Source organism: Haliotis rubra, unplaced genomic scaffold (genome assembly GCF_003918875.1).
Source record: "Haliotis rubra isolate DU_JTF1 unplaced genomic scaffold, ASM391887v1 Scf221, whole genome shotgun sequence".
Lineage (NCBI taxonomy): Eukaryota > Metazoa > Mollusca > Gastropoda > Lepetellida > Haliotidae > Haliotis > Haliotis rubra.
Genome location: NW_025766237.1, coordinates 72153 through 85755, shown reverse-complemented (window position 1 = coordinate 85755; position 13603 = coordinate 72153). Strand labels below are relative to the sequence as shown.

At 38.4% G+C, this 13603-nt stretch overlaps 1 protein-coding gene across 3 annotated transcripts in view; it reads left to right on the top strand.

Annotated features, from left to right (window-relative positions):
- The window catches only part of LOC124277397 (protein Shroom2-like), a 70897-nt gene that overhangs the window by 6931 nt on the left and 50363 nt on the right, over nucleotides 1–13603 (top strand). The window contains exon 1 of one of the 3 annotated variants that reach the window (XM_046713080.1): nucleotides 299–524. The exons of the other annotated variants lie outside the window; for them this stretch is intronic. Within the exon in view, the coding sequence (XP_046569036.1) occupies nucleotides 445–524 (80 nt within the window). The 5' untranslated portion in view covers nucleotides 299–444. Of the gene's footprint in view, nucleotides 1–298; nucleotides 525–13603 lie in introns of those variants that run through there. 3 annotated transcript variants of the gene reach the window in all.

Here is a 13603-nt window from a genome sequence, read left to right as displayed (position 1 = left end):
TATATGATAAAACAAACTGACTGTGAACCCATAGATGTTAATGAAACTCAGTTATGTAAGGCCTGGTTAGATGAATGAGTTATATCGTGTACAGTGTCATACGTGTGTATAGTTATGTCAATCATAACCTGCTTTTGATGACATCATAATGATTCCCGGTTGTCCTGGACTGATCCCATCACAATGACATGTGGCTGTGTTTACATTCCCCCATCCCACAATGCCCTGAAACCAGTGAATCACAAAGGTGGCGAGTGTCCCGATTGGCTAGCTTCGCTCGGCCAGCTATAGCAGTAGAGAGTGTATAGGAAACCTCACTGACAGGCCAGGCTTGTGTGTAGTGCTGTAATGGGCAGAGGCTACTGAGAAGATACAGAAGGATTAACCAGAAGGATTATACAGTTTGAGTCGAGGTGGGATACATACATGTAAACGGTGGTCAAGATGGCTTATGGAGGGTCGGCCAGGATATATTTACGTGATCAGGGGACCATGACTTATAATGGAGTCCACAACCAGTGGAGGTAGGTAGAGCTTGTATTACCTATATAGGTAGAAGTTGATTGGTATACATGACAGTCATTCTGTCCTGTTTGGATAGAGATTTCAGACTTTGTAGTGGTTGTTGTTGGTTGTTGAATGGGTTTTGATGCTTAGTACAACCGAGACAGATGTTTAGATTCAGTACGAAATGTGACTGTAACAGCTGGCTTACAGGTAGCAGATCATTGGTTGGATCGGTTGCCCAGTTCACTTTCATTTCTGGACAAAGCTCCATTCCTAAGATCTTTGTTTCCATGGTTTGAGCTCAATGTTAACTTGATTAAACACTAAAAGTTTGGATACATTAAAGTCTCATTACTTCATAGACCTTAGAAATGCTGACAGTTGATGAAAACCTGGGTCAAACATTTCAACAGATCATGTTGAAGAAGATAATAAATTATATTGCAGTTCCATTTCATTTCTTCTCAAAGTTTCTGACAGTCAGTTGGATGTCTTTTTATCCATTTCCTACAAGAAGTTTAAAAGTTTAAATCATTTTTTATAGAAATTATCTGGCCTTAAATTTTGATTTAGATGTGTAATTTCTCAAAGGTTTCTGACATATGTCAGTTGTAAGTACAAATGCAACGTCCCATGTACATGTATTGAGTATATTGATCCTGTACTGTATGTGTGACACATATCACCCATGTACTCGGGTATACGAGTCATAAAACCCTTGTAATCTCATGGACATTCTTATGTCATGTAGGTGGAAGATTTATTGGGGGTCTTAAACTTCAAAAGATAGCTTGCTGCAGTTTTTCACCAATCTCAAGAGCAGTAGTCACGGTAGTAGAACAGTTGGCTACAGTTTCACAAAGTTGCAATACAGGGAAATATGTAAGATAAGACACTAGTGATTAGAGTTTGGCTGTGTATTTCTCAACACAGACCCAAGTGCTCAAGGTATTAGGTTTGCTATGTCACTTTCCAGGCAAGATGTAGCCTTTGGGCATATGTAACCTACCTATGAGATGTTTTATGTTTGGGTGCTGACTATGTTCATGTTTACACATTCCATTCAATGTAGGCCAAGCAAGATACTTTCAGTGAGTATCTTGTAAGCAATACTTATTTAAATTTTGATTTGTACAGGAGAGTGCTTTTCTCTGAAACATGATTTGATGTAACTCTAGATATTAGCAAACATGCTGAGCTAAGGGATAATAAAGTCATGCGTTGTTATTTGTTGTGTGGAAAATATCATGAAAGGGCTATTGTTGATGTGCAGTCAAGTGAGATGCTGCAGATTACTGATGGGTTGTCTCGACAGTTGAAATACTGGATTTTATCACAACAAAAGTGGAACATGCTTGTACGACTTTGTCTGTACGATTGTCTGTGTTTATGCAACAATGATTACATTGTGGCCATTTTTCTTTGCAAGACCTATTGACCGGGCTTTTGATCAATAGTTTTTCTGAGATTGAAATTATTAACAGCTGCATAAGAAACAGATGTGTGAACAAAGAAAGCACAGCTTTTTGTTAGTTTAATGATTTATTCTATGAATAACAAATTGGAGTCGTTTAAAAAATGGAATGAAGTTTCACAAAATGTCTGCGTGAGATGTTGAAGGACATTTTTCAAACAATTGTTTTTTTGGGGGGTGAGTACACCACGTAGCCCGATTACATAGTAATGGATATGATTTGATGTAGAACAGTTGGATGAACCTTGGAACAACCCTGAGGGACAACACTTTGAAACACGTCAACTTCCTGTAGCGAGTGTTCAGAAAACAACAGTGGCTGTCGCTCAAAACCTGTTTGATTTGGGTTATAATTTAACATGGACTTTCAAAAGATTTAAATCAAGACATGTAGAGGACATTCCAAATTTCATGCATCAGCGACCTGTATCACATGTTCTGTTGTTTTTCTTCAGGTTAAACTTGATTTGCCCTTGCATGTATTTTTACTGTTAAGACAGGATATGCTCACCCCACATGTAAACACCAGGGCCTAGATTTTCAAAGCACTCTTAGCGCTAAGATAGTCGTAAGTTAATGTATGGCACTTTCTTATCCTAGCTCTAAGAGAGCTTCGAAGATCTAGGCCCAGGTGTCATGACTATTAAGTAGTTATTCATGAACACAACGTGATGATACTGACTTTCTTATGATTATGAAAATGGTTTTTATTCCTGTGTCCTCGCCGGAATACTCATGCCTCTTGCTGGTTTAAGAGATCATTGAAATGGGGATTGGGTGTTCACAATGGCAACTGATTATGGATAATATTTGGATGTGGCCACAACAAGGTTCATTCTTCTGTATAATATATCATGACCAGTTCAAAGCCTCGGGAAAGTTTACAAACATGTCAAACTAGTGTTGCAGTGATGCCTTATAATGTAGGTAGTTTCAATGCTTGAACTCAACTGACTTATGGCTTTAGCACCTGATAAAACCTGGAATAATGTAGAATACTTCTTCTTGAAACTGGAAACACATCAGCCTGATGGCAAAGTGGTGTCAACAACTGTTGTTGATTTTTTTGTCAATTAAATGGAAACTGTTTAGACCAATTCTCACCTGATAATGATGTTCTTTCAAAAGCAGGTGTGTTAAGATATAACAAACTTCTCATTGAAACTTTTCCAACATTAGTTAGTATTCTTTCATACAGAACCTGACCCGTGAAGGGCCGGTTTGGAATTAATCTTCAGTTACCAATGCTTGTGGTAAGAGGTGACTGACGGTATCGGGTGGTCAGGCTCACTGGCTTGGTTGACACATGTCATCGGTTCCCAATTGTGCAGAACGATGGATGACTGTTCCAGACTCGATTATTTACAGACCGCTGCCATGTAGCTGGAATATTGCTGAGTGTGGCGTAAAACTCAACTCACTCACTCACTCATACAGAACCTGAAACAAATATATCCAATACAGTCGATACAAATCTGTAGTTGGCAAGTCTAGATTGCTGTGGCTTTTGTAAATGATGAGCTCGAGTCTCTGGTTTCCTTCAGTATATTTTATTAAGATAATTTAACAATTGTTTTTTCTTTAAAATATTTTAAATATTTACTAGTATTTATATAAATTTTCACTATTTATTCACAAAACACTCTCCCTGATTGAATCTGTAAAAACATGTATCATATATGAAGACAACAGAGAAATGAACCGAAAGTGTGATTAACACCACTGAAAACAGCAAAAACAACACAAACTATTTGTGAATATGCTGTCACTGAAAAACGAGGTAATTATGGGACGAAAATTGGCTAATTATACACTACAACATTGTACCAGGCTGTTGTTACTGTCAACAAACATGAGTCACAGATGCTTGCAGTAACAACAGTGGCCCAAACACAACGAGGGTGCGTGCACTGCAGATGGAGTTGATGTTGACACTGGGGTGGGACAGCGGGCATGTGGTGAACCACTCACTCTGGCCTCCAACTGGTTTGTCAGGTTCAGTACACATCTCACCCCTCTGACACCTAGGATCATGTGTGGAGACAGTGTTAGTTCACACAACATTACACTGGCTCAACATGGGATACTTTATTAAATGGTTATAGGATAAACAGGAGGATTTGTTTGTGAAAAGAATTAAATCGCTTTAAGGTTAACTGTTCTTGATGGAAGGTGATAATAAGGAAATAAGTCAGTTAGTAATAACCTACAACTCTATTTTTGATAAGGGGCAGTGGGGTAGCCTCATGGTTAAAGCATTTGCTCATCACGCCAAAGTCCATTTTCTGATGTCCCCTGCCATGATATTGCTGGAATATTACTAAAAGAGGCGAAAAACCATACTCACTCACTCACTATTTTTGATAAAGAGGTGTATGATCTTGAAAAATGTCAGGTGCCCTTTTTGCTCCAGGGTCTGCCTAATTAAAGGTAATAAAACCTTTACAATCTTTTATAAAAATTACCAGATGTACTTAAATGAATCAGAGCTAGATTTAACATCAACTAATTATATTTGGAAGGCTAACATGTGTACAAAGGGTGATTTAATATGTTTTCAGGAAGAATTGTTTTAAGGATGATGTACTTAAATGAGTTAGAACTAGATTTAACACCAACTAATTATATTTGAAAGGTATCATGTGTACAAGGGGTGATTCAATATGTTTTGAGGAAGCATTTTTTAAGAGCTGTGCACAACAGTCCTTTGCTCCAAGCCAGTGTGGATAAAGATGTTATCTTGGTCACAGACTTTCTCATACCAGTTTTTCTTTAATTCATTTTGACATATTTATGTACTTCGTAATGCCTGAAGCCTTAATCTTGCAAGTGTAAGGAAAAGACAACAGAAGTAGTCAATCATGGAAACCTGGCAATTTTAGTATCTTTAAAGTAGAATATTTTGGTGGCCCAAATAGGACTCTTATCAAACCTCATCCGTTGTAACTAATATACACTTATTAAGTGATTAATCATGGAATGCCAAGGTGCATTTTGATAAGACTGTAATTTATTCTTTAATGTCATTCAGGTGCTCAATGGGCATTTTTCAGTCTCCCAAAAATTTCAATGTAGCATGGTAGGTTGATATTTATGTTTTATCTTATCTTGTGTTTATTCCTGGCCTGAGACATTCTACAGAGCCTGTAGTCAGATGCACTATGGCAGGGTTGAAGAAGCACATGGTGTGTTTATACAAGGGCATTATGGCCGATATCATCCCACATCAGTGGTGGCTTCATACAAGCACATTGCCTGCTGGCTGACCTCAGTATCAGGTCAGAGGTTATAGGTCAGGTTAAATACCCCCATCACAAGGTAATAAATGTGGAAATTACAAGTGGTAATCTCTGCTTATGAGTGACATGACTGCTGTGATTGGTTGAAGCCCGGCAGCACCTGTTGGTTTGATGTTCTGGCAGCAGGGCTCGTGATTGGGATTTGGGAGAGGGATGGGGCTTATCTTGGTGATGCATTGTGGGAGGAAGTTGGCATTAAACTGGAGGACAAGGCAGTTTGTCAAGAAAGCGGAAAATGGGGACTGGATAGGGGATTGAGGGATTGGTAAGGGGTCTAACAGGAAGGATTTACACATTTTGAGGGGTTTGATAAAGAATTGGAGAAGAGGGTACCACTGCCAGCATTTAGACAACAATTTAAGAGGTATGGTAGAGAAGTGGGAATACAGGATGGAATGTAGATGGAATGATTGAACATTTGATGGGTTGATGCAGAATTGTGGAGCAAGGATTTAAACAACTGGAACTAGTTGAAGAGTTTTGATAGAGAAATGGGCATACAGAAGAAATAGGTGTAGATGGACACAGTTGAAGGATTTGATAAAGGATAGTGGAACAAGGTTCCAACTGCCAGGATTTAAACAACTGGAACTAGTTGAAGAGTTTTGATAGAGAAATGGGAATACAGAAGAAATGGGTGTAGATGGACACAGTTGAAGGATTTGATAAAGGATCCAACTGCCAGGATTTAAACAACTGGTGGAGGTTTGATAGGGAAATGTGGGGACAGATGAAATAGTACCCTAATATATATAATTTTGATAGAAACTAAGATCTCCATTCAAATTGAAAAGGAGACACAGTAAGGTAGGAGATTTAGAACACTTAACCTTAGAAAAATCTAGACTTGCTTCATTTAGGGATTTTGCATTACAGTAAGGTATATAGAATATAAAATGATTAAGGGACTGTGAGACGGATTAATGAAATGGTTGAAGCAAGAGTTTTCAGACAGTGGAGGTATCTGATACAGAAACAGTGGGACATGATCAAGACATGGGTCTCATAGAGATATGGTAGAATGAACAGTGACAAACCAATTAGTATTTGAGAAGTTTGACAGAAAGATGGTGGAAGAGTCGGATTTACATACTTGAATTGGATAACAAGAATTCCCTGCCGGTGCAGAACAGTCTGGAAAGAGAATCCGGAATGTTGAGGAGTCATAAACATGTCTACTGCCAGGACTTATCGGAAAACATGGCGGCGGCCACACTTGTTGTTTCAATATAAGTCTCATTTATATTTTTGCACCTGGAGATGAATTGGTCATGAATGTAGAGATTGATAACATGTGCATCGTTCAGATATTTTGTGACGTTCAGGTTAAAGCTTCATAGTTGAAACAGAGCAAACATCTTAAACATGGGGATGTTGGACACCCTCAGATACAGAATCTTGCTGCCATCATTAATGAGAAGTTGAGCAGAAGCCTCTCAACAGGCAGCCAGGTGGTTTTATCACTCCTAGTGCTAATAGGTCAATTATCATGTATACTGTGGAATCAGAAGCGAATCAGAATCAGTGTGAAGCGATTTACAAGGATAAAAATAGTCAGTCTCACAGTCCCTGAACCACATTATTTCCCCTACTGCCTAGCTCTCTCTGTAGTGCTTAAGCTCTAAATGAAGCAAGTCTATATTTCCTCAGGTTCTGAATCTCCCATCTCGTTAGGGTTCCTTTTCAGTTTTTAATCTGATTATTTGTTGCTATCAAAATTATATATATTCAGAGACTAAGCGTTAGTCTAGGATGAAAAGTCTAATGAAATTAGCTTGGTCATGGTGAACAATAGCAGCCATATCTAAGCAACATTGAAAAATGTGATAGGGATGAGGGCGAAATGTATCCACTTGTGTTATTAACACAATCTAGCCCAGACAGCTGTGTCGAAGGAATGCCAGCAATGCCAGGATCGATGAGGCAGACTTGTTGTATTACCTGTAGCATGGTCCGGGGCCCCGAGTGACCGCCTCGTCAGCCGACAGGTAGAAACTTGGCGATCAATAATAGGTAGAAGAAATAACCAAGCAAGAATAAGTGTCACCTTGGAAGAGTTCTCAAACATAGTTTACGGTTGCTTTGTGTTATTGTGTCCATGTTTAGGTACGTCAGGTGTGTAATTGAAACTGCTGTTATCCTGGGCCTGCTTCTTGGAGGTTGTTTGATTTAAGATTTAAAGACTTGTTTGAATTTGATTAATGTGTGAGTTGTGAATGGAAACTATTAATTCCGTTGAGCTGCATGATATGCATGACTCTTTGGATCAAATACATTTCTGTATCTGGAATGTGTTTTTTTCCCGTTAGAGTAATATCCATGTGGCAGATGTTGGATAATGAAATTATTTCCTTGTAATTATTTCCTATATTCTATTATATTTTGGATTATTTTCTGCCATGTAGTCTGTTGGCCTGTCAGTAAAATATTGAAATCAGCACTTGTTTCAAATCCCATTTAAAACATGTCTACAAAACTGAATTTTGCTTTGAAAATGAGTGAAGTGTAAAATGATGCAGTACTATTTATACAGTTTTAAATAGTGTATAACACATACCAAAAAGACTATTATTTTGGGAAAAAAGAACACTTTTTGTACATTCTACTCATTGATTTCGATGTTTAGACATCAAGTCTAAATTGAACATTCCAATCTGAAGGTTTAATAATGAAGACAGTGTGGTATATCCCCCCCAGGGCTGTTGTGTTTAATAAGGCTTCCCCCCCACACCTCCTGGTGAGTCAGTCAGTCAGGCCTTCAGGGGGAGGGGAAGCAGGGGTGGTGGACAGTGTACACAAGCATGTACATGGAAAACAGCTGCTACGCTGGCAACATTGGCTGAAATCCATAGTCTTCAACGCAGCTTTTTTAAAGGTGTAATGAAATATTTATTCACTTGTAAACTTGATGAGTGAGTAAGTGAGTGAGTTTAGTTTTATGCTGATTTTAGCAATATTCCAGCAATATCATGGCTGGGGAGACCAGAAATGAGCTTCACACATTGTACCCATGTGGAGAATCAATGAGTGAGTTTAGTTTTATGCTGATTTTAGCAATATTCCAGCAATATCATGGCTGGGGAGACCAGAAATGAGCTTCACACATTGTACCCATGTGGAGAATCGAACCCGGGTCGTCGACGTGATGAACAAATGCTATAACCAATAGGCTACCCCACCGCCCTTAAACTTGATGAGATGGTCTAGTTTTTGTTTATGTGGAAAATTATGTCTAATGTAACAGTGAGTGATGATGTGCAAATATTGTTATGAAACTTGAATCCTTGATATTTAAGAAAATGTTTTGTATGGCTATCGCATCCCTTGTATACAAATCTGACAAACAATGGTCAGTAGTTGTTCTCTGGAATTATGTTTCTTTTTAAGGCAAGAAAAATAAATGTAGTTTTGTTTATCTTTCTGATTGGGAATAAAAGGATATTAAATTTTATCTTCTCTGCATTGATTACATAAAATAAGTTATTTTGTTTTCCTTAGACTTGAATCTTTATATATATTTTTTTCAGGTTAAAAAGTAATTGTAGTTAAATAGAGCAACTTTGGCCATTCAATTAAAACTGTTTGGTCTGATACACTATCAGTATCATGCAATAAAAAAAATGATTAAAAATTTCAATTCTGCAAATGGTTCTTTATTTAATGAAAAGAGACTGAAAGCAACAGTTACCATCATGACTCACACCCTGAGAGCTCAGAGTACCAATTTATCACTTCCTTAGATTGAGTATTTGGACCTGATGGACAACCTGTAGCTCCCTCTAGTGGTCTGAGGTGGCTCCCCCTGGTGGTGATGTATGGCCAGATGACATGTGGTCTGATAACATGCCCCCAGAAAAAGAGAAAGAGCAATGTGTTATGAAACACGATATTGTGTATCAACCTTCAAGATTACGATGAATCATATAGGCAAATACCAACCTTGTTTACATTGTCTCTCACTTAACTGATAAAGAAAAATCATTTGGAGTTTTTTTTCTGTTAAGGTTATCATTATGACAGCCAGATTCATAAATCCTGCAAGTGAAATGTTGTTTTGTTACATGAGCACAGATGTTTTTCTGTTTTTGAGATGATGGTTTCCTCAAGACCTTTCTTTGTGAATAGAGAAATACTGGGTGTTCATTTATGAAACTGTCATTAATACTTCATGGATTCAAAAATGGAGTGTGAATAATTCATGGGCAGATTCAATTAAAATGCCTCTGTGACATAATGGGCGATTCAAGCAGTTATCAAAGCAAATTTACTGATCCACCACACGTTTACAAACGAAATCTGATAATGGTTGCTCTAGTCAACAGATAGTTAACCCTTGCCCTGCTCAAGGGTCAGTCGACATAAATTTCAAGATCTTATCTTTTCCTCTTTTCAGTGCAGGGATTCCATAAAGTACCTAATACAATTACTTCAAGTCAATGTTTAATTTTAATAATGTAAAGCTGTGTAGTACACAAATATCATCCACGCCTTTTCACTGAGATTTTCTATCAATTAGACTACAATGATCAAAGGCCGGTGTTATTAAATATTTAAGCTTATGATTGATAGAATGACAATAGGCATGTGATATGAAGTGTTAACGCCCAGTATTGGAGATGGCATTTTGAGATCAATATCAGCGGGAATGTGTCAGCGCTGTGATGGTCAAACAAACACTGCTTTTAATGTGTCTCTGTCATTACCAGTAACACTGCTCCCTTCATCTGCAGCTCGGTGTCATGAGCTGCCATAGCATTTGAGGATTTAACCGATTTTACGGGCAAGTTGAAATCCTCTAATTTCATTTAATTGCAATTGTCTTAATTGTTTTGCAAGTAGGGATTGATATGGTATGTTAGAGGGACATTTTAATCCTCTGACTCAGCAGTACATTAAAGTTAAGAGGTATCGGTGATTTAATTATATTGTTCAAACACATTTATGAAAATACATTTTGAAGAATAGAGTAGTTACTGTTGAATTGATTTTTCAGATACATTTGAAGGAAGATACAGTCTAATATCTGTTACATTATAGAATTCCACTCAACAATTTAGATGGAAAACGCTATATGTGAGAATTAATTAAAAGCCAACTATCCAACTTGGGAATTAACATTAGCCTATCATCCAGCAAAGGAATTATTTCCAGCCTGATATCTGACAAGCCCATTGAGTCTGCCAAGTGATTTTGCCTAACTTTTGTAAAGGTGTTGATATATGTCAATATTCAGTGGGTGTTCCAGAACAGACTGAAAAGGTTGTGTATATTGTTTTGAAATACCTGGAAGGAGGGCCATACAAAATATGACATTCTTGCAATTGCTGGATTCTGTTGGCATTACACCAACACAATATATGGGACACCTAGCATACCGCAGTTCATAGCCTGGCACATGTGAGGCGTGACCAGCATACTATACCTGCTGGAGCAGAGTGACAACAAAGCTGGGATAGATTCTGTTATCTACCATTCCTGACACCTGTCAAATGTGACAGGGTGATCCCACTCTGTGATCAGATTGTGATGACCAATTGGTGGGTCATGTGACTTCGCAGCGTGGTTCTTAGTCACAGCGGAAATGTGTGACAAGTTTGTTTTTTGATTCTACAGTTACAAAGTACAGTTGTTTGTTTTCAAAATAATGTCGTCTATTGATTGTATGCCTGTTCAGTGTTGGAAAACTTTGTCTTTCATGAAAGGGTGGTGGTAATGCAATTTGAAGCGCATACAGACACATTCACTTGGGTGGAATGTTTATCATACAAAATGTGAGACATGTTCCTTATACTGACTGAGTTTGGTTTTACGCCGCTTTTAGCAATATTCCAGCAACATCACAGCGGGGGACACTAGAAATGGGCTTCACACATTGTACCCATGTGGGGATTCGAACCCGGGTCTTCGGCGTGACGAGCCAACGCTTTAACCAGTAGGCTACCCCACCGCCCACATGTTCCTTATAAGCTGATAACTGTTTTCTGTAGAAATACAGGCTTAACTTATCTGATTTAATGTAAGCACTTAGTACAATGTTGGGGTGGCCCAGTGGTTAAAGCATTCGCTTGTCATGCTGAAGACCCAGGTTTAATTTCCCACATGGGTACAATGTGTGAAGCACATTTCTGATGTCCCCGTCATGATATTGCTGGAATATTGCGAAAAGCGGCATAAAACCAAACTCACTCACTCGCTTGATATGAATAAGACTGCCTGGATGTTCATCTGTCATTAACTATATTTAGATATATTTGGGTCGGCCATCTTTGAGATTAAATGCCAACTTGAACACATTTGGTGATGTCACAATTCTTTCTATAGTCCTAAAAGTGTAATAAAACCCGACAGACACCGAAACATGTAATAGACACAGTACTAACGTGCCACCCTGTCTGACCCCAAGCTGCTGGCCATCTTCTTTGACCACTCCATCCCAAGTCTGACCAATTGGACAGGAATGCCAGCTTACCCAGGTATTGTCCTTCTCTGATGAAGACTTTGTCATCCTGTTGAAACTGTCAGTGATTGTTTACATTCCTAATGAGAAGGCTATGAGCCAGGATTGCTCTGGGCCCTGTAATCCAATTAGTGTGGTAGCTGTTCTATGTCAACACTATCTGGATCAAGACAGTGGTTAATTGCAGCAGGGTCTGTTACAGCCAGGGTTGGGCGGGTCATCCCAGGGGAGATGGAATGTGGGACACCCAAGGATACCCGACAGACCAAGGGTTAAATTGGTGCACAACTGCTGACATGGGGGATGAGGTTGATGCAGGATATAGCAGACTCACAGTATCTTACCCAGTTGGCATAAGCTGCATGCTTGGGTTTACTTTTAAGCTACTTTTAGCAATATTCCAGCAATATCACTGCCGGGAACGAACACCAGAAATGGGCTTCACACAATGTTCCCATGTGGGGAATTGAACCCGGGTCTTCGACACAACAAGCAAACGCTTTAACCACTAGGCTACCCCACAGACCCGTAGATATTATAAAAATGAATGTCTGTTCTCTATTTCCTCCATTTGTTTCAAGGAGTGACATGAATTTGTGGTCATATTTACACAACATTTACTAAAGGGAAATAAAGAGTTTCACAACACTGCATATATATATACACATGTTCATGGCATGTAAGATGTATGTATATATGTATACACATGTTCTGATGTGAGAACAATGGTTCTTCTAGTGCAGTACTCATAATACTGTTGTTTGAAAGAAAATCTTGTGAAATACTTGTAATACTGTGAGTGGGGCCTGTGTGTGAAAAACGCATAGTGTTGGAAAGCAAACATTAAATCTCCAAATAATCACCATATCCAGGTACAATCCTTTAAATACTGTTTTAAGAAAGGCAACAGATGTGATACTGTCAACATATTCAGTGATCACATGAGCATGTCCAAGGAGAAATTTAGAACCCATTATGTTCATACAAAGGGTTAATGACGTTGTGTCATGAAGGGTTAGCCAAGTGCATGTCACTCGTCCACAGGAAGGGTTAAACAAGAGAATGCTATGGAACTGGCAAATCTATTGAGATGAGTCCTGTCTGAGGGGCTAAGGAAGGGTGACCTGAGCATTGTAAGGTTGAAAAGGAAAGGGTTAATCATGTGTGCCTTATTGATCGGTCAGCCAGTTGTCCCACTCCTTGCTGAGTATAATGAAACCTTGATATGTATGCCAACATCTGAGGAGACTTTTTAACAGATGATGAATGGCTGAAAACGATGTAAATGCTGTATATATTGCTCTGGAGACCTATCTCCATTCAGTTTCTAGGGGAGAAAGAACTTCCTTCATTTATGTTTCCTTCATTGCACAAGTGGGAGGGCATTATGAGTGTACTGACCCAGTGTCCGGAATGTATTGGTTAATACAAACTATCTACCTGTGAATAGTATACAACGCATACCATATATAATGTAATATGTGTTCCAGAAGCTATAAATCTGCTAAAGGGTGATTTTTAAAACCAACTTTGTCAGAGATTGAATGAACAACGAGGAGAGTTCTATGGATATACAACTTCTTTAATATAATATGAGCGACGTTTCCGTGTAGCTACTAACACCGTTATTAAGCAAATTATGAAGTTGTATATCCATAGAACTCTCCTCGTTGTTCATCACACCAACTTCTAAATGCCAATCAAACAAGAGATTGAATGGTTCAGAATTGGTCCATGGAAATATATTGTTTTTAATATTATTTACTTGTCAGTTACAAACCTTTTGTACACTGCTTTGTTTCTGTAAAATAATCTGTAATATGCACAATGAATGGACTCCTCATTGGCATAGCATTGGGCCCTTAT